At 43.2% G+C, this 27,743-nt stretch overlaps 1 protein-coding gene across 2 annotated transcripts in view; it reads left to right on the forward strand.

Moving 5' to 3' along the window:
* Window positions 1-14,889: 14,889 nt before the first annotated feature.
* The window catches only part of UBP1 (upstream binding protein 1), a 41,191-nt gene continuing 28,337 nt past the window's right edge, over window positions 14,890-27,743 (forward strand). The window contains exons 1-2 of one of the 2 annotated variants that reach the window (XM_074151161.1): window positions 14,890-15,336; window positions 26,245-26,396. In XM_074151161.1, the coding sequence (XP_074007262.1) occupies window positions 15,224-15,336; window positions 26,245-26,396 (265 nt within the window). In that variant the 5' untranslated portion in view covers window positions 14,890-15,223. The remainder of the gene's footprint in view (window positions 15,337-26,244; window positions 26,397-27,743) is intronic. The other variant, XM_074151163.1, reaches the window with a different exon arrangement.

The raw sequence follows: 27,743 nt of genomic DNA on the forward strand, positions 1-27,743 counted from the left end.
TTAAGAGTTTGAGTAAATTCACAAACATACCAATGTAAAAAGCCTGGTGAGAGTGCCGGCCCAGCTGCTCACGGTTTAATTATCAGCAAAAAAATTCAAGTTCTGAGTATGACATTGTCCCTTTGAAAACAAAGAGAAAATAATCTTGAGGAATACATTTGCTGAGTTATCCTACGATATCCTGCTATCCACAGGGTAGTGAGAAGGGTTTAGCTGGTTTGGGTAACTTTCACTGTGTCGGGTTGGGACTTAGCAAACAAAACCATAGAACACAATAAACATCAATGTCATTGGGGATAAATGGGCGGTTTGGGAGCTGGAGGATTATCTACAGAAAGAAAACTGGTGTTTTTTCCCAATTAGAACAGTAAAACGATCTGTTTTGCAGTTGCAGTCTACTTCCAGGTAAAATGAAACTCCATATTACATTCTCTAAAGAAAGCTTAAATTTTCCCTGCTGTGTTCTGCTCTTCAGAAGCATATACTTTAAATATTTGCTTCTTATATTATGAATGTTGTCTTAAACAGATTAAAATTTTTCTTTTTTGTTAAAACACAGAAGGTTTTTCAGTAAGGTGGGAAGTTTGAGAAACTAATTATGCTACTCTGGCAAAGGGGGTTGTGTGTCAGACAACCTTTTTTTTCCTTTTCTATATTGTGTATGTTTGTATATTTAAGTATATTTTAAGCCCTCAGGGTTCCCAAGCTGTGTAGCTTTGATCGTCCCAGTTAAAGAAGTGTCTTCATTTGCTGATAGGATTTTAGGATAATGAGCTCATTTACTGAGAAGTTACCTGCTGAGGAAAGTTTGGTAACAGGTAATTTCTGCTCCGACAGAATCGCACTGCGTTTGTAAAATGCTGTTAAACAGTAACTCTTGGAAACTTTGAAATAGTATTTTGCAAGCAGTTTTGAATACTGCATGATTTCTGTCAAATCTAAAAGTTCTGTTAACTCTTGGTTTACTTTAGGTAGATAGAAGTCATCCTAAAGAAGCTTAATTTGAGGGAGTGAGATTGGAAGTAATGCTGCATAGCAATACATGGAAAGTATCTTCGGTGGGAAAAATAACATACCTGCATCTAACCGTTTGATAGCCAAGCTTCTTACCAGTGGCAGGAGGTGGAAAGGTAACTAAACTATATCTTGGGCATCAAAGTTTTACAAGTCTTTGATTTTTATTGTGCTTTGTGTCCTAGATCTTGCTATTCTCCACCGATGCAAATCTTTGGACCTCTATAAACTCATACAGATACCAGTTCTGTTAACTATAAAGACAGTGCCTCTGTGTGCGAGAAAGGTTTATAGCAGTAAAAACGCACATGTAGATTGAAGTAAAGCTGTACACATTCTCGAAAGTTGGCTAGACTGGGTAGTTATTCCCTCACCATCTATTCATCTCTGCCCATGGCAGAGCCAGCAGAGTACCTTGTGCGAGCTCCCTTTAATCTATTCCAGGCAAATGACATTGGGGAACCATCTCAGAGTAGTGCTCCAGCAGCACCCTGGGATCAGAAACTTCTGCCTGAAATGCTGGCAAAAGTGAACATCTGGCCAGGGCACTAAGGGTTTGCCTGTATCTGGGGAAAGGGGTGGGGGAAATACCAAAAAACCCCATTTCTTGGTGCAGTTTGTTTAGCCTGAGCATATGTAGTTAATGATAAAATGCCAGGGAAGACAAGGAAACTGAGATTTCAACTTGGTTTAAACAGCTGAAGTGCAAGCCCGTCGGGGAACTGGATGTGTCTGTTTCAATTAGAATTGCAGATTAGCGTGTTTTAAAATGCTTAATTAATCTATCTGCTAATCTGAAGTAAATACACTTGAAATGTAACCGTAATGGTATTCAAGTGCAAAAAAGCTTCTAATCCTGTAAAATAGTAATTTCTGGCCTCTTATATTTTGTCCTTTCAGCACAACTTAAAACTGAGGTGGATAAAACATTTTTACACCATATTAAATGTCTGTATAGATGGTTGTATTTTATGTGGAGAAATTCTAAGGTGTTTGATAGGCTTTTGATCTTATAACAGCTGTGGCCACGTTGGCCAAGTAATCAGTTGAACTGTTTTACCCAGAGGAAAGTACCTGTTTTCCCTAAGGAGTTTTCATGCATTGCTATTTATATAGCCTGTATTTGCTTGAGAAGAGAGATCTTAAGTGGACGTTACCAGATTGTTCAGAAATCGTGAGTTGAAACTTTTCAAAACCTTACTCAGAAGTAACTGTTGGTATCATCAGAGGCTGCTCTTTCTCAGAAATCTGTTATTGAGCCATTGTTTCTCGAACCATGTGAGAGAGGAGATTTTTTTGCCCTGTTAGGAAGCGGAAGACACCAGGGTTGTTACAGAATATGAGGAGAGAGACATGGTATATGCACTTAATTTAACCCCCTATAAGTTGTAGCACTTGTTCTTAAAAACCTTAAAAAAATCACATGTGGTTTACACTGTTTTTAGGAAGGGTATTTTCTTGGAATACACAATACCTTGCTTTCTGCATTGGGAATTAAGAGGAAAACATTGATCGGAGGGTTTTGTCCACAAAGCCAAGACAGCGCGATGCTAGAAAATGTTAGACCTGGCAGAGTACCAAAACTGCCTCAGAGCCTCTGGTGAAAGGAGCTTTGTCCATTAGGAAGGAAAAGGAGCTGAGCTGTCTTTTTTGTGTCAGAACATGCCGCAGCACTTTGCAAGTCCAAATCCTAATTTGTTCCGGCTACTGAGTAGGCGCACAGCAAGCGCCTAGCAGAGTGCCATAGCAGAGTAACAAACGCTTGAACTCACCCACCTTTACCAACTTCTGAATCTTCTGCAAAAAACCTGACCCCGTCCTTTGCCACAGCCATAAAAACCCGCTAACTTAAGTTTTGCTTCAGGTACGATGTGATGGGTTAAATCAAAATTTTCTCTGGGCGATGTTGCTGTCTAAACCTCTTTATGTCTATAAATGATGTCCATGTGATAGGTTCCTTTGCAGGCCTTAAAGTCTTCCTAAGAGGCAGCAGAAGAAAGCCAAGGTAATACTTACTATGCTTCCATGTTGTAAAATGTGAGGTCAGTAAAACATTCCTCAGCACTTAACCACATCCTCGTAGGTTATGTGAGGAATATGACTATGGAGGAATAAATCACTGAGCAGTAACACCCTACAATGGAGATTTTCAGACTTTTTTTTAAGAGGGGATAGATCCGGAAAGGAGCATACCCCGCATTCTTCAGAAAAAGCCAAATCTCTGTCTTTTTGTAAACTGACGCTCATGGCATTGGAAGCAACCCATATTTCTCTTTTACACATGAAGTTAGTTCTCTGAGTGTCTCATGTCAAGGAGAATCTGAAGCAAGTCCAAGCGCAGGGGCTCCTATGTATCTAATGTGTCTTATCAAAGTGATCACAAGGACCTGTGGAAGTATTTAGTGTGCTCAGTGCTGTTATGCGTGCCAGTCTGGTCAGATACCCCACGATGCGTTGCCTTGTCTCTGTGCTCTTAATCTCCTAAGATTTCTACTGGAATTTAGGAAATCTACCAAAAATGTTCTTCATGGTTTTTCCCATTTCCCTTGGGCATGGAAGTTCGCTCTCTCCAACTCCCTGAAAGGAGGGTGTAGCCAGGGGGGGTCGGTCTCTTCTCCCAAGTCCCAGGCCATGGGACAAGAGGAAATGGCCTCAAGTTGTGCCAGGGGAGGTTCAGATTGGATATTAGGAAAAATGTTTCCACGGAAAGGGTTATTGCACATTGGAGTGGGCTGCCCAGGGCAGTGGTTGAGGCCCCATCCCTGGAGGGATTTCAAAGCCGGGTTGACATAGTGCTTAGAGACATGGTTTAGTGATGGTTTTTATCAGAGTGAGGTTGATGGTTGGACTAGATGATCTGAAAGGTCTCTTCCAAACTGGACAATTCTATGATTCTATGACTGTAAATGCAGCAGTCCTTACAGAGCTTCAGTGTTAAGCAGGCCCATTAGGATGTCTAAAACCATCCAACAATCCAAAATAAAGGTGGCAGATGGATGCCTGCTTGTCCTTTACTGCACTAGTTGGACACAGAGCATTGCTGTGTGCAGAGTGTCTGTTGGTGGTGATTGCCAGGTGACCAGGCAGGAATAGGACTGGGCTGGGTCAACTCTTAATGTGTCAGGAGATGCGTGGTGAGAACTGGGAGTCAGTGCAGCCATGGGTCACATGCAGAAGTTTTTCTTGCTTCTGATAGTCACCCGTCAGTGTTTTAAGTTCATCATACTAGTGGCAATGAATACAGTCCCACTTAACCGTGTATATAGGAGACAGGTTGTGGGTTCAAAAGTGCATCCGAGGAAGGGTGGGAAATATGTTTCAGCACCTTTCATGTACACGTACCATGGATTCACAGCCCATCCAAGCAGGGGGTATCATCAGGATGTGAATACCTCGCTGTTACGTAGTGATTTAGGTGAAACAGGGTCACGGATGTCTGGTTTGACAGGTGTTTTCATTCCCAAGATACCCTGCATTTGGCAGCAACTGTTACACAACTGAAAAGAGTCCAAAGACCAAACAGGGCAAATCAGTTTAGCACTGCTTTCTCCTCTGTACTCTGTTTTGGGGCTGAAGTATGTAGGGATTGCTCCTGCACACATATAAACCTGCCTTCTAATTTTAAACTGACCTAGCACTTTAAGCCCAACTGAAACTCATCGCTGGACAGCAAAAGCTTCCTTTAAATATATTTTTCAGAATATGTACTGAATTTACCATGTCTTACATGGTACCTGATTTGAATTTTTCCATGTGTTGTTGTCATCTGTAGAATAATTTTTACTTGCTTTTTACAAAGAGCAAAGATGACATTCTGTGTATATAGCCAGTTGTAACACCAATATTCGATGTAATATGCTGCAGTTCTCAGAAGGACGATCAGAAACCGCAGCGAGGAGTCTGATCACTGTGATAAAGACTAGCAAATTGAGTGATGCCTTAGGAGATCTTATCATTTTGGATGCTGCTCGTGGAAAAATCCAACAATTAAAGTTTTCAGGCACCGTAGGCTAAAGTACTTTTGTGCGGATCCACCTGTTAGCAAAACATTAGCCTCCCCACCTTAAAATTTCAGGTTGGACTTTGCATGCCATACACAAGCCTTAAAGCACGAGATGTTTTAAATAAATAACGTCTTGTTGTTTGTGTATACAGTGCTCCTTTGCTGAGATCTGGTTTAGTACTTACTGGGCAGATCAGAAAGCAAGAAACAAAAATAGCCCCTTAACAATAAACAGTACAAGGTAAAAAACTCACCTTATTTGTCCCCAAACTTGCAAGACGGTGTAACCACATACCTTTATGTCTAGAGGTCAGTCAAGGGCAGCAGGGCTGGGTGTGGGGAATATACAGTGCTTCACGAGGCAAAATACCAGAATTAAATATAACCTGGGAAGTTTATCCTGATTGAAAAAAAACCCAAACAACTAAGCTATGCTCTTTGCAACAAAGATTAATCAAAACAGAAGGAGAAGAAAGAAAAGAAATACTGATTTATGGGAGCTTTTGGTAGTGTTTAATTTGGTAGTGTTTGAATAAAAGCATCTTTCCTAAATGTTCTGCCTAGTGCTTTGCATACGAGGAACTCCAAGCTTCTATGAGCGATGTGTCGAGCGTCTTGTCAGCCCTTGGAGGGAGAAAAAGAGGGTCAAATTTTCCTCTTCCATAGTGCTTTTGCAGGGAAATCCACAAGCTTTGGTTCTGCTTTGCTTCTCTAAACTGTTAGGAACAGTGGTCGTGGGTGGGATAGGAAGGTTTATAGCGGCAGCTTTTGCTGCCACACTCTCAAGTTTGAAATAGTTTGCGTACCATGAGGGGCAGCCGTAACCCAGGCCTTCAACTTCTGCCTTTTATAAGCAGCAAGTACTTAGAAACGGAGATCAGAATAGCCGCCATCATTTCACCTTCCTCTGCTAATAAACACCCCGTCTCCTCGAGGCGGTAGCTTTTTGGATGTAACCAATGGCTCGGTTATTTTTCTTCTGCATCAGCATAATACTTGAAAAATGAAATGAAGGTGAGAGGCTGAAGGGGCACATTGGCTGTGCTGCTGCTGTGGGTTACTGCGGCGTGATCCTGTGGTCGGCGGAGTCACAGCTTTGATAACAGCTGGGCGAGCTGATGGCTGAGAGCACCGAAATCAGACCCACGCTCAAAACAGACTGGGTAAACCCGGGCCAGTAGCCCGATCTGTAACTGCTTGCCCCTGGGCTGGGTGTCTTCAATGACAGCAAGTTGTGCGTCTGGATGTAAGAACAAATCCAGGACTTCTGATAGACTGTGTTAGCGTTATTTAAAAAATATCAAAATTAATTCTAAAAGGGCTAGTGACAAAGTCTGCTGTGCTGAAGGTGAAAACTAGGAGTGCAGGCTTTTAGTATACCTCTGCAGATGTGTGTGTGTATATATATATATAGACACAAGAAAAATAAAATAGGCTACTGATTAGTCTGGGAATCTCAATTGCTTTTGCTCACAAGTTCTCACCTGGACTTCACAAAAAGACTGGTCAGGACTGCAGCGTTCCCACCTGCATTTTAACAACCCAGCATCCGTCAAAAGCAACAGGCTGCTTTGGGGGAGAAAAAAGTGCCTGATAATTTAAAGCCACGTGAGCTCTGTGGGGTACGCATAGAGGTGGGAGCTATGCTGTGCTAGGGACTGACAGCCCTTCAACTTGAGGGGAATCTGTGGTTTTACTCTTGCCATTTAATCGAAATGCAAGCCACAAAACCAACGCCTGCGCTCTGTGTGTGAAGCTCATCTCAGCCCCAAGGAAAGATTGTGGAAGTGGATTGAGGGATGTGTGGTCTTTTTCTTGAGAATAATCAGTGCAAAGGGCAACGGGGCCTCCAAACACAACGCACTGTACACATTTGACATCTTTGCCTAAATCTAGCAGCGGAGACAGTGATTTTATTTTCAGCCTGCCAGTAGATGGAGCAAACTGGATAGCGGGATACATATTCTTTTTCTACAGGCACGGAAATAAAATTAATTATTTTTAAGAAGGCAGCAGTGATCCCTCGGACTCCTGCAGCCCTTGACACCTGCTGGGAGGGCGCTTATTAAGAATATGTAGTTACATAGAGACATGTAAGTGGAAAAACTAACCTTGAAAAGATGCCTCCAGCTCATCCTTGCTGGAGTAAAAATCAATTGGTCAGTACAGAAGCAGGTCTGTGTTCTGAGAGCCCTCCCTTGCTGCCCCTGGGAAGAGAATCATCCCTTAGAATCAGAAGCAGCAGTCCCCATTCTGGTCTGCTTTTCTGGACAGCATCACACCTGGGTGTTTCTTTCTCTTCCCATATTTACGGTTCCTCTTCTATTATTATTCTGGCCTTTGCTTTTTGTTTGGGTTGTTTGATGTCAAATAAGAATGGTAAATTCTCCTTTAACTGCCTCACTCTACAAAAAAACCCCACCCAGCCAGCATTGTTGTTTCTTTGAAGTTTTTTTTGACTGATGGATAATTACTATCGCTCTAGTAAGAAACAGCTCCTTTTTGTTTTGCAGAACCTTGCTCTTTGATATTCTGATTTTCACGGCCTGAGTGTTGTCACCATATTGCAATGCCTTTTAAAAATATCTTTTTATAGAATGAACTGCGAGGAACAAGCAATGTGTGCATGTGTGGGGTGGTGTAAACAAAAACCAAACCAAAACAAACAAACAAACAAAAAAAAAAAAAAAAAAAAAAAACCCCAACCCACACAAAACCAGGGCACTACTATTTGTCAGTAGTCCTTCCTATTTCAAGCAGAATGGGTGCCCTCTGCAGGTTTCAGATGAGGTTTTTGGATGTGTGCCCCCTTTTTATTTCTGAGCGTCGAGGCTTAGCAGAATCGAGCAGTACTATTTTGTGTGTTTTAAAGCAGATAGCACGGTCCTGGCTGCAAACCAGGCGAGCAAATGGCACCGAGACGTGAGGGCACCGAGCAGCTGGTTTGCATCCAAATGTGATTTTTTCCCTAAAGTGCGTGTGCGAGGGGGTGGGTGTGTGTTGGAGTAAATATTTTCCTGGTGGTTTGACAAGAGTTTTCATTGGTTTTTTTAAATCTTTTTTTATTGTCGAGAAGGTAACTATAAGGCCGTACTCTGCAATAGCCTGCCACTTGAACTTGCGCAGAATGAACAGGCAAAAGGGATAGAGTCTAGTACACTACAGAGGAGGCATCTTGCTTGCCTTTAAAAGATTGTTGTATATTCCACCTTTTTTCTTTTTCTCTTCAGCCAGTTGTGCCTAAGCAGGTGATGGTGCTCAAGTACTCTTGAGTGGACTGCGTCGAGAGGGAGCTGGATGCCTCTCTGAGGCAGAAGTGCTATGAAATTGCTTTTTCTCCTGGCTCCGTAACACGCAGTTCTGCTCAGCGACGCTCTGACAGTGCGGAGGGAGGGGAGGAGATCAGCGGGGGATGCTGGTGAGGGGCAGCAAGGTTGGGGAGCGGGAGAGCAGGTGGGGACCAGCCAAGCTACCTGCCTCTTCTGGAGAGAGTGACACCCTGGCAAAACTTGCTGGCAGCAGCTAAATAGAAAGGTGTGAGAGGAACCCAACCGCAACTTTAATCTGAATGTATTTGTTTTCTCTTTCCTCTCTCCCATCGCTGCAGTGACCATCTCTTAGCTGAGCACAACGCTTCGTCTCATCCCAAAATGCTTTTCTGGCACAGCCAACCTGAACACTACCACCATCACCAGTATCCCACCAGTAACAGCAGCTACCTGCGGTAAGAAAAGAATGGGGGTGATTTTAAATATTGATAAGCTATAAGACACAAGAATGCAGACTGCGCAGCCTTTGCTGATGCATGAGTTCAAGCCTTCAAATAGAGCCGGTGATCGCAGGCCCTTTGAGAACAGTCTGAGCAGGACAGTCGTCACGGGGGAGACTGACTGCACTGTAACTCCAGGATTTTCACAAACCATGCCCCATGTGTGCCAGTAGCAGCCATAGGGAAGTTTTACTGCTTTATGTCATATCCGCAGATGTGTTAATTTTTTTGTTTCTTTCGCAAATTACGTTCTTCGCAGTCTGTAGATAAAACTCTGTTCACGTGGAGTAATACAGACTCATAAATACCTTGGTGTTTCACATCTGCTTTGATTATCTGCTGAAGCTCAGCTGACCTGCAGAATCAGGACGACGGGCTGCTTGTCCTATCAGCCCAGGCACACTGGCTAAACGCCTCGCGTTGAAATTCTGATGCAATATATAGCTTATTGCATCAGCACATTCCTGTGAGCTACGGACTTACTTTACCTCTTCGCGACTAAAACACTATTTGTGTACAGTATTCAAATTTTTCTCCTAATTAAAAATGATTATGCTTTGACAAGAGCTGAGCTCGTAGATCCCAGATAATCTCGATGTTAATGGAGTTTCAATTTATAATGTGGTTTGCTCTCAGTATTAAACTTTCGCTTATGACTTTTTGGCTAAATACAGTGTATGTAAACACAACAGCGTTTAGTCATCTACTTTGATATGGCTTTTTGTATGTTGGTAGTCTCACACCTATCGCTGTCTCACAGCATTACTTCTGCTCTTGTAGAATTGTTGAGTAGCGTGTTATTATTAGAAATGTATGAAGTTTTAGGTTTAAAAAAAAAAAAAAAAGCAAAGGAATCGAGGCCCAAAGTGTGAAACTAATGGAAAATGCAGTGGAGTTTTATAAAATTAGTGCCATTCAATACAAAGGTCAGGGTGACTTGAAATTGAGATTGGCTAACGCAAGCATGGAGCAAACACAGCACCCCTTCTGTTGACTCAAGCAGTCAAACAGAAATGAAGGATGGGCACTGGAGTCCCCTGATGCAATCCTGTTTGTAAGCGACGTGCGCAGGTCCCAGTGCAACAGGATCCAAACAGCAAGGGAAAGCGAGGACATCCCCTCGTAACTCTGGTCCCCCTTCTTCAGCCTAGAGGAGGTGTGTCCCCTCTGGTGCTCTCTCAGGGCCTGTTTTCACCATGTCCTTGTCTTTCATCATCGCTTCCCTGTATTCGCTTCTTTTTTCCCCACCCTCATCTAAAAATCTGCTGTTCGAGTCCCTGTGAAGTTACTCTTCCCGCACGCTTTTTGAGCACCTGCCTTTGGGTCTGGATGGCAGCATGCGTCTCTGCTTTGCTATTGAAATACAACCTGGGGGGGCGGGACACTTCCATAAACTAAGGATTGTGTACTGGAGCTAACAAGATTGGCCCCTGAGGCCCCATTACCCTACGCAGAAAGGATACAAACCAGTTCAGGCACTAGTTTTCAGTCTGGTCATAATCATCGAGTTGCTTGGCTCTGCTCAGTCCAGAGTAAGGTTTATATAGAAACAGCAACTGACTTAAGGGGAGGATGCCAGCAGGTGACGAGCAGATGGAGAAAGGAGCGTCCCAGGACCCCTTCTCCCCCATCCCAGTGAAACTGTACTTAGAACGTATTTACGCAGACATTATTTGCAAAAGCAGGCTCCCCCTGCGTGCTCTTGCTCTCTGTTACACCAAGTCTCCAAATCCAATTGGTGGGTTACGGTGACAGGGGTACGCAAAAATGGAATGGCAGGGTCACGGGGAAATAATGTCATCTCTGACAAGTTAGGCTTGTGGATTTGACCTGCTCGGAGGGTTACAGAAGCAATTTGAGATCTTGAAACGCTTAACTCCTGTTTTAGACAATTCCAACAGGCAAGTAGAAAGTTTTGAGTGCCTTTTCATGTAGGCAAAGCTTGGGACAGAGCCAGGAGGAGAGCAGTATCGCTCTGTGAAGCGTACGGAGTCTCCTCTCTCCCGTAGCCTCTGCTCTCAGCCTTACCGATAAGCATTTACAATTTAGACACAAATCCCGCAATCTCATCCTCAAAACAGGTTCACGTGCCTAACTTGTGGGACTCTGCATGGGGCTTATATTGTCTATGTTGCAGAACAGGAATTTTATTAGGAAAAGAGCATAAAAAATGTACCGTACGTGCATAGTATGGGGATTTTCAATTGTTCCTACTTGGTTAAGCCCACTCTAATTTTCTGTAGAATACAGGCAGCATCAAAATAAAGACAGTGTTCCTAGTCAAGACTGTTTGTTGCCCATAAAGAATGAGAAAAACTTTACTTTTGTAATAGAAATCAGTATTCTTTATTTGCTTAGTCTTTAAAATACCTTGAACTTGACTCTACTCACCTTGAGTATAAGGCCAGGGTGTAAGTGCAGCAACAGATCATCCCGAAAGTTAAATTATGGGACGACTAACAGAAAAATTAAAGATTAAAAATGCAAAAAAGCTGCCATTCATAACTACAATATGCAGAAGGTCAACTGTAGGCATTAAAAAAAAAAAATCACAAGGCTAGTTTAAAAACTGAAAAACAGACTAGGAAATTTTTTGTTTTCAAGGTTTCTGTTTGTAATCGCTACCTGCCTAAAGATATTTTTAAACTCTTTCGGCAGAAGCTGAGAACACTGCATCGTGATCACAAAACCTAGAGATTTAAGTTGGGCACTGGAGCTGATTTGCTCTGAAGCTACAACTCCGTATGCTGGAGTTGGCTCCATCCGGCTGGGAAGCACTGTTTGTGTGCGCTGCTGAGCCTCGACCGACCAAGGAACCTGCCCCAAAGAAAGCAAACACGTCACAGGCCTGTACTTTAAAACCAAAAAAAACCCAACCAACCACCACAAACCTCTACAGAAAACTCGTTGTAAGTTAGCCAGGGATATGCACTGTGATACTCATATTTTAACAGAAGGAGGACACTTAGTGTCCTAAAATAGTTAAAGATAACATCTTCAGAAACGGTAACAGTCAGTTTGCTTCCCATGGAAAAGCTTTACCCAACTTTTAAAGACCGAACTGCAAGAAGAGGGGTCTTACTGTATCCACTCAAGATATCCTCAGCAGAGGTTGAGTCTTGTATCAGAAGGAAACAATTTCCAGTAGAAAAATCATCAATTTATGATCTCGTAACTATGTAGCTATGTTAACGTAAGCATAGCAAGCAGATAAACCAGTTTTACTACGCATAAATCAGTCTGGCTTCTCTGGTCTTGGATCTTGTCTTACCTCTCTGACTGTCAGATGGAGCAAATGCACGACTTTGAGTCTTGCACAAACCATCACTTTCTTTTGTATCACTTATACAAGTGGGTTTTAGCATAATTTATGCTACCTTATTTGTATAAAGTCTACTTTACGTCTACAAATGCCTGCTTAGGGTAAGGTTTGAGTTCTCAATTAAAACTCTCTGATTCTGCAATGACAGAAGTTTAAGCTAACTTTGTAGCCATTACTGTTGCATGGCTGAATAATACCTGCCAGTTTATTAACTGGACCATAAACATCCCAATAACAGTCACTGAAATTAACTCCATCATTTGGGTTGTTAGCACATCTTCGGAAGTGCTAACAAATATTTCTGGCATAATAATAAATTAATGAATTCAGGGTATTGCTGTTGTTGTCAGGCTTAAAAGAGATATTTCACTTGTGGCAATTTCAGTTTTTCTCACCAAAAGCCGTAACTTTGCAGCTGGTGCCTGTGCTGGTGACTTGTCCATAAGCCCACACCCTCTTCATGGATCTTCCATTTTCAAGTTTCCCCTTATCTATGCAGATGAATTGTTCATCTGTCCACAGGCAAGCAGAGAACTCTCACGTCAACTACAGCAGCAAAAATACCAGTAGTGTGTTCTGGAGAAGCTGGCAGTCGAATCTTAGCTTACAAATTCTCTTTAAAAAGCATAAATCGTGGTCTGTGTGCCTCACTTTATCTTTGAAGATGTCGTGTGTTCATTTTGAACAACAGCTAGTATTTTGTTAATCATTAAGTTAGGGCCTTCCTGACTTGTATCTTTTGAAAAACTTGTGCAATTGTACTTAAAGCATGTAACTATATGATCAAAATACATTTTACAGTCTCAGTACTTTTCTGTAGTTTGCTCACTTGAATGAAACCTCTCAAAAAAATTATTTAGCAATCTTCTGAATGATTAACGTTTTGAGTTTTTCAGACAACCCGTCTTTACGTGAAGTCGTGGGTTACTTACCCTGTGAGCACCCACTCAATGGACTCAGTATTTTATGACCAGAGGGGGCAGGATTAAAATCTAAACCTCTTGCAGTTCCAGTTTTCCCTTGCATCCCCCTATGGCTTTTCCAACTGTGAGGCCATTATAATCAGTGAGAATTATTTATTAAAAGCTTAGCTGCCTCTTGGGTCCTTTCCTTGGAGAATATAAAATAATCAATTTGAGTAACAGTATAAAATCAAGATACTTTAGCAATTTTACAAAATATAAATTCATATCCCAGAAAGACAAATTTGATGCTACTTGAATAAACCCGCATTTAACTTGGCTTTTGGCCTTTTCAAGGAAAGGCAGTCTTAATGCATCTGAAAACCTCCATCAAATGGTCTTAGGGTGCGATAAAATGGGCCCAGAAACAAGTGAAAGACCAGCCAGAGGAAATGAATTCTAAGCAAAGAAAATTCTGTACAGGTAGTGCACTTTTCACCTTATCACAGGTGGATGCAGTTTAAACCTAAAGATGCTACTAGCTCTATCTGCTTGCTGCATGTCCACTTACAGCAGCTTCCTCCTTAGCAGTGAGGTGACCAAAGGGCTCTTGACCCAAGAGGATGTTCCTCTGAGCCCCAGCCATTTCTGAGCTAGCCCTGCCTGGGGGTGCCGTCTGAGGCTTCTCGCTTGTAAGCATTTTTGTTTTAACAAGCTGGAGCCCTTGAATCCAGGATGCGAAGGTGTTGAGATTGCGCTCCTCGCTTTAAGTACTGTATTTACAGCGTCCATTAGGTGGTGTACTGAAGTGTAAGTATTTTTTTCTGCCTTGTGTGATTGCAGGTCTTCTTGTTTTATCTGTCTTCCCATCACCTTGAAGGCTGTTAGTAAGTTTTTCAGATTGTGACGGGTTTGGGATCCTTAGGGCAGACTCCTTGGTGTTCTTTGGACAACACTGTAGGTCAAGGTGAGGCGAAGTGAACCGCTTTCCCCATTTTTACCTTTTTCTTTTTTTTTTTTCCCGGAGTAAGAAGCTGACTTAACTGGGATGTAAATAAACCTGCCTTAGGAGCTTGGCAGACCGAAGGGAGCACGGCGCAGGGGGAGGCCTACGCTGGGCGCTACCCCTCGCTGGCGGCCATTATTACCCCGGCCTCCCCAGTGCCTGGAGAGCTGCCGGGCCTCTGCCCGCGGGGGCCGTGACGAAGCGCACGGCCCGTTATACGCGCTCCGGGCAGCAACCGGAGTTGCAGCTGCGGACGCCGGGGAAGAAAAGGGCCCCTTGCGGCTCCCAGCGCTGTCCCCGCAGGGGAAGCGGCGGCGGCCGCCTCACCTCTCCCGGCGGGGCTCTGACGCCGCTTCCTACCCGCCTCCCGCCCTTCCGTTTCCGCTTCCGAGAGACGCCGCGGCGCACGTCGGGCCCCGGGGCGGGGCTCCGAGGGGGGCTCGGGCGCTCGGTGACGTCCCCTGGCGTGAGGAAGTGCCCACTCGTTGGCTGGGCTTTCCCCCCTCGCCCCCCCCCTCCCCGCCCTCCTGCGATTGGGCCCTTCGGCGGAGCCCAGCCAATCGGCGGCCCCAGCCGCGGGAAAGCCCTGCCCCGGAGCAGCCACTCCGAGGGGGGGTGGAAGTCGCCGCCATGTTGGCGTGAGCGGCGGCCGTTACAGCCGCGCGGGGCGGGCGGCCGCTACAGCCGTTACAGCCGCGCGGGGCGGGCGGCGGCGGCTCCCCGGCGGGGCCATAGTGGCGGCGGGTGCCCGCGCTGCTGCTGCCGCCGCCGCCGCCTCCTTCTCCTCCCCTCTCTGAATGATGCGGCGGGAGGCGCCGCTGGGCTGGGTGGCAGAAGTAGCGGCGGCCCGGGGCGGCGTCCGGTCGGAGGCGGCGGGGAAGGGAGCGGCAGCGGCGGAGGAGGAGACGGCGGCCGCTGCCCGGTCCCCGGCCCCCCGCGGCGGCCGGGCGAGCGCAGGATGCTGAGAGCCACCCCGCGCCCTGGTCGCGCCGCGGGGAAAGGCCTCCCCCCGGCCTGAACGCGGACTCTTCCCGCACCCCAGCGCGCTTCTCCCCCAACTCCCCTTCCCCCTTCCCGCCTCCTGCAGCCCCTCACTCTCTCCTGGCGCCGCCTCCCGGCGGAGCGGCAGCGGCGGCTCCGGGGGTGAGCGGCTCCTCCCCGTCCGGCTCCTCCCGCGGCGGCGCGGGAGCGCGGGGGGCGGCGGAAGATGGCGTGGGTGCTGAAGATGGATGAAGTGATCGAGTCCGGGCTGGTGCACGACTTCGACGCCAGTCTCTCCGGCATCGGGCAGGAGCTGGGAGCCGGTGCCTACAGCATGAGGTAACTCCTCACCCCTCAGGGCGGGAGGGGTTGGGGGGCCGCGTCCCGACCGGGGCCCTCGGGCCGCTGGGCAGGGAGCGCGGGAACGAGCTTCCCCCACCCCCCATCCTACTTATTCCCTCTGTATTTATATATCCCTCCGGCTCCTGGAGGCTCTTCCCGAGGAGCAGGACGTGGCGGAGGCTGGCCCGGTGTCGTCGCCTTTTCCCCGGTACCGGCTGCCGTGTGAAGGGGCTGCCCCCGGCCGCCCTGCCCGCCCCTGCTGCCGGCCCTCTGGGAGGGTGGGCTGCTGCGGCTGGGATGCTTTTGCTCTGTGTGTGTCCTCTCTGTCGTAAAAATGACGTTTTCTTGTCCTACGGCCATCTAACTGGACCCCGTGTTTCAGAAGATAATCGTCTTCTACTCGGCGAATAGAAGTCTTGATTTATAATTCGCTAACGTTTCAAAAAACGTCTTTTATTGAGCAAGTAAAGGTTGTGGTAGTAAATAGGGTAGTATGGTGTAAATAGGGTAAAGTACGGTGGTACTTTTATCAGTCTATTTATTTCTTACTTCTGTGTAATAGGAGTCTTTAGTGACTTTCTCCTTTTTATTTCTTTTTTTTTTTCTTTTCCTGTCTTTTAGCTCTTTCTGTTCTTAAGCAACTTGGCAGTTTCTTTACCTTTTGGTTGTTTTCCAGGTTTTACAGTAAAAGTGTTTAAATAGCGTTTGGGTGTGCTTTTTCAAAGTTAAGATAAAAAACTGTTACTTGTTTGAAATAAGTGCATGATCTCAGTTACGGGCAGAACGTGCGGATTCCTGAGTGACGACTTAGCGTGAAAAAGGGAAACTGCTTGGGAGACATTTTAGTCAAAGGTTTTCAACAGGGTAGGTCAGTATTTTGAGAGTCTGGAGAGGTAAAACACTGGCATTTGGTAGTTTGGATGGCCTAGTCTGTATGAAAGTTTCTCTTTCAGGATTAACTGAAACTTGGAGGCCACTGCAAGTTTCAGCTGTTCGATATATTTTAAGGTAGTACTTCCCAGGTGAAGAGTTGGAACTGCAGTATCTTTGTTTGAAGTTATAAAGAAGCGTTTCAGCTGAATAGAAATGAGGACCCTTTTGCTAGTATTTGGGATTGTGAGTTCTGCAGGTTTATGGTGGGATATGTATTTGATGGGGTTTTTGTTTTGTGTGGGGTTTGATTATTATGGTTTTTTTAATTAAAAATAACTTTGAGAGCCTGCTAGTTCAGAGAACAAGGTGATTCACCTCTCTTCCTGAGAATGCTCCTCATTTTATATTCAGTTCATCTGGATTTTATTCTACTTCTGTCTCCTTTCCTTCTTTGTCAAGCGAACGTTTGTCCCACAGAATAATGTGCCGGTTCTTGTGGGCAACCGTACGGCAGTTGCCTGGATGGCTTCTCCATGTGCAGCTTCTGGTTATCTTTGCCCAGTGCAAACACCAATGGAAAACGCATGCGCTCCTGTTCAAGAACTGTTCTTCCTCCTCTATCATGATCCGGTTCTTTCTAGGATTAGAAGTCTTGAGTTTTGACTGGTCTGATTTTAAGATTTCCCTTTCTTTTCATAGACTTCGTTTCTCTTCCAGTAACACACACCGTTTGGTTTCTTAAAACTTTAAGAATTTTAATCTTTACTGTTGTTGAGTAGATTGTTTCTTCTGCCCATATTTTCCTTTTCTGGTGGGCAACAATCCTAAGTGTTTTTTTAGTTACATATACCTGCCTATTAGGATATTATAAATTACCACAAAAATAGTTGTATGGGTTAAAGACAGCTCTTAAAAGTAGTATTGCATGAGCTAAGCTATACATGAGCCTTAAATTTTGTTGTATATTTCGTTTGTGATGAGATGCAAGTATTTTTGGACCACTTGCTGATACTATTTGTAACTTTCGTCTCTGAACACATAGTTAAGGGGATCACCTAATTAGAATTAAGTGTTTGCTGGATTCAGAGGGATGTCAGCAAATATGTTAGTTATGTATTGCTTAGATTTCTACTTTAGGGAAATCATGGCCTGTTAAGTGATGTGAGAGGGGAAAACTAAGAAGTGGCGTAGCATGAAGAGTGAAGGTATTACTCTGTCAGTGTTCTGTGTGCCAGTAGAAGCTAATTAATTACTTGTCACTTCCTTACAAAAAGAGATGATAGAAGAAAAAGAAATATGGTCTAGAGGAGAATGCTGGGAGAGCTCCCCAAGCTCAATATATGCCCCTGCGTTTTATTAGGAATCATAGAATGGTTAGAGTTGGAAGGGATCTTAAAGATCATTGAGTTCCAACCCCCCTGCCATGGACAGGGACACCTCCACCAGACCAAGTTGCTCAAAGTCCCATCCAGCCTGGCCTTGAACCCCTCCAGGGATGGGGCATCCACAGCTTCTCTGGGCAACCTGTTCCAGTGCTTCACCACCCTCACAGGAAAGAATTTATTTCTAGTATCTAATCTAAATCTCCCCGTTTTCCATTTAAAACTATTACCCCTTGTCCTGTCACTACACTTCCTGACAAAGAGTCCCTCTCCAGCTCTCCTGTAGGCTCCCTTCAGATATTGGAAGGCTGCTGTGAGGTCTCCCCGGAGCCTTCTCTTCTCCAGGCTGAACACCCCAGCTCTCTCAGCCTGTCTTCATAGGGGAGGTGCTCCATCCCTCTGATCATCTTCGTGGCCCTCCGCTGGACCCGTTCCAACAGGTCCATGTCCTTCCTGTGTTGAGGACTGCATAGCTGGACACAGTGCTCCAGGTGGCGTCTCAGCAGAGCAGAGGGGCAAAAGAAGACTTGCACATAACCCTGTAAACTATTAGGGTTATGTATTGATGCTTCTGTATTCTATTTGCCCTTATAGAATCGTATATTTGATGCTTCCTCGAGTTGATGATCAGTCAATGCCCTGGAGTAGAATATACAACATTACTCCTGTGTTTATTCTTCTTAAGAGAACTGCTCATGTCCATTGACCAGCAACTGTAATGTTTTGGGGTTTTTTTAAAGGAAGCAAACTGGACAGAACTTCTCTGTTGGTTCACATTTTAGATACTTCTCAAAATTTCCTTACAATCTTGAAACTCAGTTTTTCTGATTGATATTCTAATGTCTTCTCATGCAATAAGAAACTGCCTATAAACACAAAATTCAATTCAGCTGATAGTAATTATTGTCAGATATGTCAAATACCGCCCCCCTCGGAAACCTGTATAAAAACTTTGGAGATAGTGAGTTTTGAGTATTGCTGTTAACTTTGGTTGGTAACACCACCATTGTGCGGATTTAAGATTCTCATAGTGATTTTGTACAAATCCGTCCTGGTATCCATTGTAACACAGCAAGAACTGTGTAATTTTGGGGAGCAGTAATTGTTGCTATGAACTGTTACAAATGGAGGCTACGGCACTGAAAAGTCAAGTTTCGGGAAGTGACTGCCATTTCTCTAGCAGAATGCCATTTTTCACGTAATGAAGTATTTGATTAATGAATTGATTTCAATTAAGTTAAATGAGCATTAATATAAGGACAAGTACCTTAATGACTGAATTTTTATGTCTAATTTAGAAGCTTAGTATATGGATTTATTTTAATACTTGCAATTCCAATGGTATTTGTAGTGCTAAAATTGAAGTCTGTCATGGGGGAACTTGAGGACTGTTTGAGGAGTAGCTATTTTGGTATGTATTTCTAGATTAAAACCTGAAGTTTATTAAACTGAATTGGAAAAGATGACTCTTGGTTCTGAAGTGGGAAATTCTATGCAAAAGACAATATGAAAATACATCCAGCCAATCCTTCATTTTTGGCAAATCGAGTCGGTTTGACTGCTGCATCTCCCAATGGTCTGTTAGGATTCGGGGGACTGTTGTCTTCCAACATACAGCTTTCTTTTCAGGTGGAGAAGAGAGGGAGGGTGTTGTCTTCTAACAACTTTTTGGGACCCTGGCATCCTTTTTTTTTGACTTCTGAAGAACACGATTGGGTCATGACGGTTACTGTCTTAACTTTGTAGTCACTGTGCAAGAGTGAAGTACTGGCGTTATCTCCTGCAGGCTCTGTTCTCCTTGTGGCTGCTGTTACTTTCTGACAGACAAAATAACTGTTTGTGCTTCCCCTAAGGCTTCCTACTTTGAGACTCTGCTGTTGGTCATGTTGGGTTTTTTTTAAGAGGAGTGCTTACTTAAGGTATCCTGATTTATTTATTTTTTCTGTTTCTTTTTTTTTTTTAATTAAGATCTACACAGTATTTTCTGCAGAATACTTGAAAAGAAAAAACTTCTGGTGCAGTGGTCTGTTCTACTTTTAGTTATTGCACTGTAGAAAAATTAATTTTCACTGACATCTAGACTGTAAAATAAAATTTTATGTACTGATTAGAATTGGAGCTTGATTCTTTGTGCAGGCACACAAATAGGTAAATACCAGTCAGGAAATAGGCACTTGAGGGAAAAAGAAAATGCACAAACCTGAACCTCCTCGCTTTGTTACCCCAGATAAAACATGTTGAAAGAGAAACCTCATGTTCTAGATCACTGATGTTGCTTTTAGGGTGGTTTTCTATTCCTCCTCCTTCCCAGTTCAATGCGTGAATACGTTTCAAAAGGTCAAGGAGACCAGTTTAATAAGGAAAAGACTCTTCAGGCTGTGTAACTCTCTTCTCTGTTCCCCCGTCACCTCTCAAGGTGGATGGACATGCGGGATTGAGAACAGGGCAGCAAGTTTGCCCTCATTTACCCTCGATATGTTACTCTGGCTTAGGAGCAGTCTGTATTGTAGCTGCTGCAAATCAGAGCAGCTGCCCGACCTCCCTGTGTCAGAGGAGTGAAGGGAGAACCGGGGGTTTGTAACTGTGAGTTTTCCTTGGTAACCGTCAAGAGTTCAGGAAGCCACAGGTTTTGGTGGTGGATTTTTGTTCTTTCTTTGATTGGTTGTTTTTTGCATTTTGTGCCAGGCTCCCCATAAGTCGAAGCCTTTCATCAGTTCCGATTCTGTGTGATGGGTTGTAGGATTCCCAGGAGTGGCATTACGTTTGCACCTGTGTTCTCATTCAGGTTGCAATCCTTGACAACTGCTTCAGAGAAAGTTGTTTCCCAGCAACTACTTCCAGGGATCTCATCTCGCATCACACTTTTACGGATTCAGGGAAAGTGTTAGGAAGTATCAACTCTCCCATTCCCTTACATTTTCCTGTGGCTTGTTCAAATCTCTTAACAGTGTAGAGCTTGCCTTTGAGATGATAACTAATTCAAATACCACCTGAGAAACATTTTTTCTCAAGGTATTTTTCCTTGTAAACCATGCTTTAAGGTTTCAAAAGACCTGTATGTTCTTGGATGCTTTAGTACTCACACCCAAAAGTATACAATCCAGAAGACAGATAAGGCAGATGATTGATGGAATGTCACTGAATTTTGGTGACATACTAGTTCCTGTTCTTGTAAGGACAGGAGGATCTTCATTTATTTTGTGACCCTATTAGTATTAGGTAGGTCTTGCTTTGTTTTTTCTAAATGCTTCAAAAAGTGTTTAAATTTGGAAGGAAGGTGATTTTTGTGACTGACAAACACATTTCACAAGCATGGGAGAAGGATAGGTTAAATCTTTCTTGATCTTTTTGTATTATGCTCGTGTAGACAGCGTAATATAGGGTAGGTTATCACATGCGATACATCCCACTGGATGCGTTGGTTCAAGTGTTAACATGCACCTTGCGTCCTCTCCTAAGCCTTTCTGCTTTTGGGTGGTGAAGTTTCATTTATGAAATACATTTATTTATTCTTCTCTAGCATAGCTAGCTAAGGTTGGGTGTTGGAGATGTATTTACTGCCTGCTTTTGGTGTGTAATTAAGACTGGTTTGGTTTGTTTTTCTGGGAAAATTTTCTCCTCCCTCTAGGAAGAAAGAGTGCTTTCAGTTGAACGCTTTAGATAAGAAATTATAAGGGACTGAGATAAGACTTTTCTTACTGGAACTAATAGTTTCAAAAATTTGGTCTTAGAGTTCCTTCCATCAAGGGGATAAACCTTAATAGAACTGCTTTTTCTACTGATATCAAGAAGTCTAACAACAGATGCTACTTCTTCAAAACGTTGCTGTTTGGTTTTACCTCAGCTTGTTTGCAACAGCCCATAGCTTGCTTCAATGAGACAAGTGAAATAAATTAGTCTTTACCTTCACAAGATCCAAAGTTAGCAGTACTAGATAAAGAACAGAATCAGTCTCTTAAAGTTCTTTTCTCCTGTAGCCTGAAATAATTCCAACAGTAGATATTTTGGAGAACTTAACTTTCTCTCTATCTGGGCGACTGTGCCAGCGGGTGCTTCAGTTTAGGCAAGAGCTTTATCTTCTTAAATAACCTGAGCAAAGCTGGCAGTAAAAGTCCCTGTCACTAATCTGCATTGGGCCAGCACAAATCAAATTTCACCAGGTGAGCAGGAAAATGACTAAAGGATGCTGAAGTATACATAAACGTGGAGGCTGCCAATGATTTCCTGGGGGGCAGATGATTTGCACTGCCAGGCTATTGGCTCCTTAGAAATGCAGAAATTGTATCTGGGATCTGAGGAAGAAAAGCGAGAACTGAGAAGGCTGACCTGCTCTCCTGCAGTGTTTTTTTTTTGTTGGCTCTTATAACAGAAGCAGTATAAAATTAGAGGTGGTAAAAAGACTGTTGTTTAGGATCTCTAGTTTTTAGGAACATGATCTACATAATAGCATATAGCAATTGGAGTTTATCACTTACAAGATACTTTTCCTCAGTGTAAGTGAAGAGGACTATTAAAAGATTAATTTTCTGTTTCCTGTGGATTCCTACTCTGAATTGTGAGTACACCTTTATATTCTTGTGTTTCTCAAAGCTGCATGTTTCTAATGATTTCCTACGTAAGCATAGACACTAGCAATTTCTTCCCTGATTCCATTATCCCTGTTACTGCTAATCATGAGGAGGGAAGTGGGCTTAGCTCATGTCTGCTCTCAAGTTACGTTTGGTAGGACGGGGGTTTCTCTACAGTGAACTTTTTATCACCTGCTTTTACCATCCTCAGTTGTGTAGCTGCATGTTGGCCCGTGCTGTGAACTGATAGAGATCCCAACATAGCCCAGAAAAATACTTTGTAGAGGGGCAGGGTAGGGAGGGAGCAGCTCCCTAGTTGGTTCTAAGTCAATCAACGTTTCTTGATCACTGGGACTTTAAAATCTTAATTTGAAATATTTTATTCATACCCGATTGATTCTTTTTAATTGCCTGCAGCTTTTATCTGTTTTTAGATTCGAACAAGCGTATGTTTAAATGTGAAAACACTGATCTTTCATTCTTTGTGAGTGAAGAAATCAAAATGTTCTTCAAACAGTATTTATTTCAAGATGGTGTAGGAAGGAGTTTTAAATTACATTGGCTTCTCTTTTCCTTTGGAACGGACTAGTACTCAGAAGACTTTCTTTTATGAGAAAAAGGTGTGTTTTTATCTGGGAAAATAAATGAAGATTCTTAGATTTGCCTTGTGCTGTTTGCTGGAGCGTTTTTTGGGGATGGTGGCATTTAAGAATGCACTTTATGCTCTCTTTACAACTAAATTGTAGGGTTGAGGAGTTGGATATCTTTTCTTTTTTTTCTTTTTTTTCTTCTGCATTGTCAGTCATTACCACTTCGAAAGTATTAGCAAAAGCAAGTTTAAAGCTGGCTAAATTTGTCTTTGATTTGTATTTGTTGGCTTCCAATGCCTTGTCTGTTAATTGAAGTAGTTCGTTAACCACGACACGCATTCTTAAGCCAGACAGATGCATTTTTATCTTTAAATTGTGGGTGGAAAATGAAGGCTTAAAAGATATTTTTCATAAATACACAAAAGATGTCTCTTCTTAATCTTGCGTGTTACATGAAAGCAAGTACCCTCAGCAAGTTTGCTGGTGACACAACACTGGGAGGGGTGGCTGACACAGCAGAAGGCTGTGCTGTCGTACAGTGAGACCTGGACAGGCTGGAGAGTTGGGCAGACAAGAACCTGATGAAATTCAACAAGAGCAAGTGTAGGGTGCTGCCCCTGGGGAGGAATAACCCCCTGCCCCAGTACAGGTTGGGGGCTGACCTGCTGGAGAGCACCTCTGAGGAGAAAGACCTGGGAGTGTCCTGGTGAACAACAGGATGGCCATGAGCCAGCAATGTGTCCTTGTGGCCAAGAAGGCCAATGGCATCCTGGGGTGCATCAGAAAGACTGTGGGCCAGCAGGTGGAGGGAGGTCATCCCAGCCCACTACTCTGCCCTGGTGAGGACCCATCTGGAGCAGTGTGTCCAGTTCTGGGCTCCCCAGTTCAAGAAGGACAGGGAACTGCTGGAGAGGGTACAGCAGAGGACTACAAAGATGTTGGGGGCCTAGAACATCTCTCTTAGGAGGAAAGGCTGAGGGACTTTGGTCTTTTTAGTCTGGAGAAGAGAAGACTGAGGGGGGATCTGATCAATGCCTATAAATACTTAAAGGGTGGGCGTCAGGAGGATGGGGCCGGTCGTTTTTTCGGTGGTGCCCAGTGACAGGACAAGAGGGAATGGGCACAAACTTGAACATAGGAAGTTCCACCTAAACGTGAGGAGGAACTTCTTCACTTTGAGGGTGGCAGAGCCCTGGAAGAGGCTGCCCAGAGAGGTGGTGGAGTCTCCTTCTCTGGAGACATTCAGAAACCACCTGGATGTGTTCCTGTGCAACCTGCTCTGGGTGGACCTGCTTTGGCAGGGGGATTGGACTAGATGATCTCCAGAGGTCCTTTCCAACCCCATATCATTCTGTAATTCTGTGAACTTAGTTGAGAATTACAGGTTATTTATTTGGTGAGATATGCATGCCTTCTTTCTTGCACTTTGACTCTTATGTGTGTATTTTAAACATTTGTTATTGTTTCCGTGTTCTTTCAGTTTTAAAGTTCCTTTTCATAAAAACACTTGACTAGTGTTTTACGTGCCAAAGTGTGTGACCAGCATGGGTTCCTGGTGTAGCAGTCCTGTCTTGGGAGGATGCTTCTCTCTGCTTGTCGCAACGCTCCCTCTTGTGTTGGGCTGTCCTCTGCTCATGCTGCCCTTTTGACTGACTCCACGGCATGAAGCATCTAGCTGTTTCTTCCGAGTCATCCTCAAGTAGCAGCAGTCCACCAGTGTATGAAATTTTGTCTTACCTCTGCATATCATGCTCCTTTTGTCTATATAATTAAACTGTTTCGAGAGTTTCTGCTTCTTTTAAGTGGATATTTCACGTTATCTTCCTTTGTAACTAGTTAAGGAGTTCAGCCTCCTCTGGGCTCCAGTTTGGGGAGCTGGCATCAGAAGTAGCTAAGATATGGTTCAACAGGCTTGTACTGCTTTTTTGACCAGTGCCCCGCTTTCATGCCTGCTTGTAGCATCTCCTGTGGCTTCTTCCTAGTGGAAGGGAACCTGTATGCGTATCTTTTTTTGGTCTTTTTTTTTCTTAAATTCTAGTTGTTATTTTTGGGAGAGACTGTACAGTCTCTACAAGGTACAGACAAACTTCCCAAACTTTTTCACCGTTCATAAATATTTCCTCTTTCAGGTCAGTATAGCTTCTTCCAAGTAGCCAGGGGAGTGGAATATGATGTGGCTGGCCTTTACCTTGCTGTATGTGGCACAGGCTCTGGAAGAAAAGTTGGGGTGCCCCAGCTGCACTCCTCATACCTAATACTTGCATAGACCAAGTCTATACTATAACCGTCTGTGACCCAAAAATATTGGCTGTAATTTTACTTTTTTAGATTGATTACGATACTCTTTGATTCTCCAGATACGAGCTAGAATTCAAGAGGAATTGTGGAGTTCTCTTTAAATAAAGCAAGTGCTCTCAGAAATGAGGAACAGCAAAAAACAATTTTCCTTCAAAAATGTTAGGGTACAAAGTGTAAATAGTAGTGCCATACAGATAAGGTATAATTATTTTACAAAATACATTAAATCTATTGGTTGTGATCAATGTAAGAGAAATAAAAGATACATATAAGTTAAAAACTGAATCAGCAGGTGAGGTCATGTTAGAAATCTTTGGTTTAGAAACTAATTTTCAAGAAAGTCTCATGGATTTGCAGGTAAGAATTTCATCGTGAACAAAAATTCAGTGCTAGAAAAACGCTGTCTTTGAACAGAACTTGGTAATATCTCTGAAGTTTTATTTACAAAGCATCATTGTATACAATGAAAACGAATCTATTGCTAATACGGGGTATTTAATTCTGTAGAAAGCAAAAGATATGTTTGCTGGTTGTGGCTCAGCTGTCTCTCTTACCTGCTGCCTGTGGGCAGCATGGATTGCTCTCTACTCTTCAGTGACTTTGCAGTTCCAAAGGTTTTCTGGTAGTCTTAGGTCTGTAAGTGAAGTGAGCCTTGGCATACGCTTTCTTTAACTTGTGTTTTGTGAATCTGCTGCTTAATCGTTTTTGTGCTATTCAGTGTGCAAAGTTAAGATTGAAAAATCTTCAATGTCAACAGAATTCTTAAGTTGGATACAGTTATACTGAATGGGGAGAAAGATTTTCACAGTGTAAGTAACTTTGGTGACTATTATTTTGAAGAAGAAAGTAAATGCATCGCTCTCAGCTGCATGTATATTAGGTGAGCTTGCCTATGATGACAGGTGAATAGTTAAGACTAAAATGAATTTTTTCAGTGGGGGCAAGAACTGAAGATTAAATTTTCAGAGGATCAGCACAACTTTATTTACTGTCTGCTTGGGTCCCAGAGCATTGTTAAAGTATTCTAGCCTAAATTTTTGGTGGAAAATGTTTTGGATACTGCTCATGTTGGTTTCACTAACAAAGTGACACAACTCTGTAGGTGTTTTTTAAGTCACAAATAACTTTTTTTTCTTTAACTTCAAGCAAAACAGGACCAACAGTCTCACCAAGTTATTTGTTTGTTCTTTTCAGTGATGTTTTGGCACTGCCTATTTTCAAACAGGAAGATTCCAGCCTTCCACAAGAAAATGAGACCAAACATCCACCCTTCCAGTATGTTATGTGTGCTGCAACATCTCCAGCAGTAAAATTATATGATGAAACTCTTACATACTTGAATCAAGGTTGGTATACATGTGTTGCCGGTATAACTATAGTGAATGCAGCTTGTGGTGCAAGTCTAAACCTGGAATTATATTTCACGTTTTGATACATGTGGGTACATCTCAAATAAATTTGTGTCAAAAATGAGGTTGGATGCCTTACTAGTAGTCCTTTTCTGTTCAGCTCACAGACTCATAGCTGTCATCTGTCATTACTTCCCCTTAGAATCTTTTTTTTGGGGGGGCTTGGGGGATTTTTTCTGCTCTGTATGTTACCACTCTCCATCCTTGACCTTCCCCAAGGCCAAGCCGAGAGAGTTTCCAGGAATTGAAAGGAAGTTTGTTAACTTCAGGTAGTAGTAGCTTAAAATACAAGACTAATTTGCATTCCTGTTTTGATAATAGTAAGTTAATTGGGTGATATTTGCATAAGGTACACACAGACACCCCCAAAAAGTCATAATAAGTGTCAAAATGTCAATCCCTGAACAAAAACTGTTGCACAACAGAGGACACTGTAATCGCTGTCAAATTAACTATACATATCTGCCCAGAAAAGTATTATGTTTATAAAATGAACAAGTGCAGCCACCTTTATAGTTACCTTTGGGGTTTGTGTGTATTTCATGATTGTCTGTCTACCTTTATGAGAAATTCACTAGATAAATACTTCACCTGAATCTTGCTGGTTTTTCCTCATACCCTGTGGTTGATCTACGTGAAAACTCAGTTTTCCTTCTACAGAGGGCAGTGACTGCTGGGTAAAACAATCTGAATGTACTTATTGCCATGTGATAAAACCTCCCTCATCTCTGGAAATGACATTGTTGTCCTAAGTTTAGTCAGCTAGTATTCTGAACTCAAATAAAACCATTTATCGTTTGTTTTGGACCATATCAATGGCTTTGTACTCTGCCACCCTCCCACCCCACCCCTCCTCAGCTCTAACACTCTAGGATTGCTGTTTCTAGACTTAATTTTGCTTTTCTTTTCTTTTCTTTGTGGTCTTCAACCCCAAATCTCTCAATAGATAGCACTGTAATTAGAAGACACAGTCACGCAGCACAGTTTGTATGAAAAATAAGAAGTTAAAAATAACATTCACCATTTCTTTTCTATCTCCTACCATGTTTTGGTACAATTAATCTTCTTAGTTTGTGTGCCTCTCTGAGCGTTGTACTACTTTAGTGTGCAGCTAAGAGGACAGAGGTTAAAATACGTATTGGTGAATTTTCCTTGGTCTTTGTGAGCTATTTGAACTTATTAATTGCTTTACTATACTATAGAATTTGTATATTTTACAGGTGTGTTTTCTTGATAACCTTTTTGCTCAAGTTGAAAGGCTTCTAGTAGCGTGAATTTCTGGTG

Source organism: Numenius arquata, chromosome 7 (assembly GCF_964106895.1).
Source record: "Numenius arquata chromosome 7, bNumArq3.hap1.1, whole genome shotgun sequence".
Taxonomy (NCBI): domain Eukaryota; kingdom Metazoa; phylum Chordata; class Aves; order Charadriiformes; family Scolopacidae; genus Numenius; species Numenius arquata.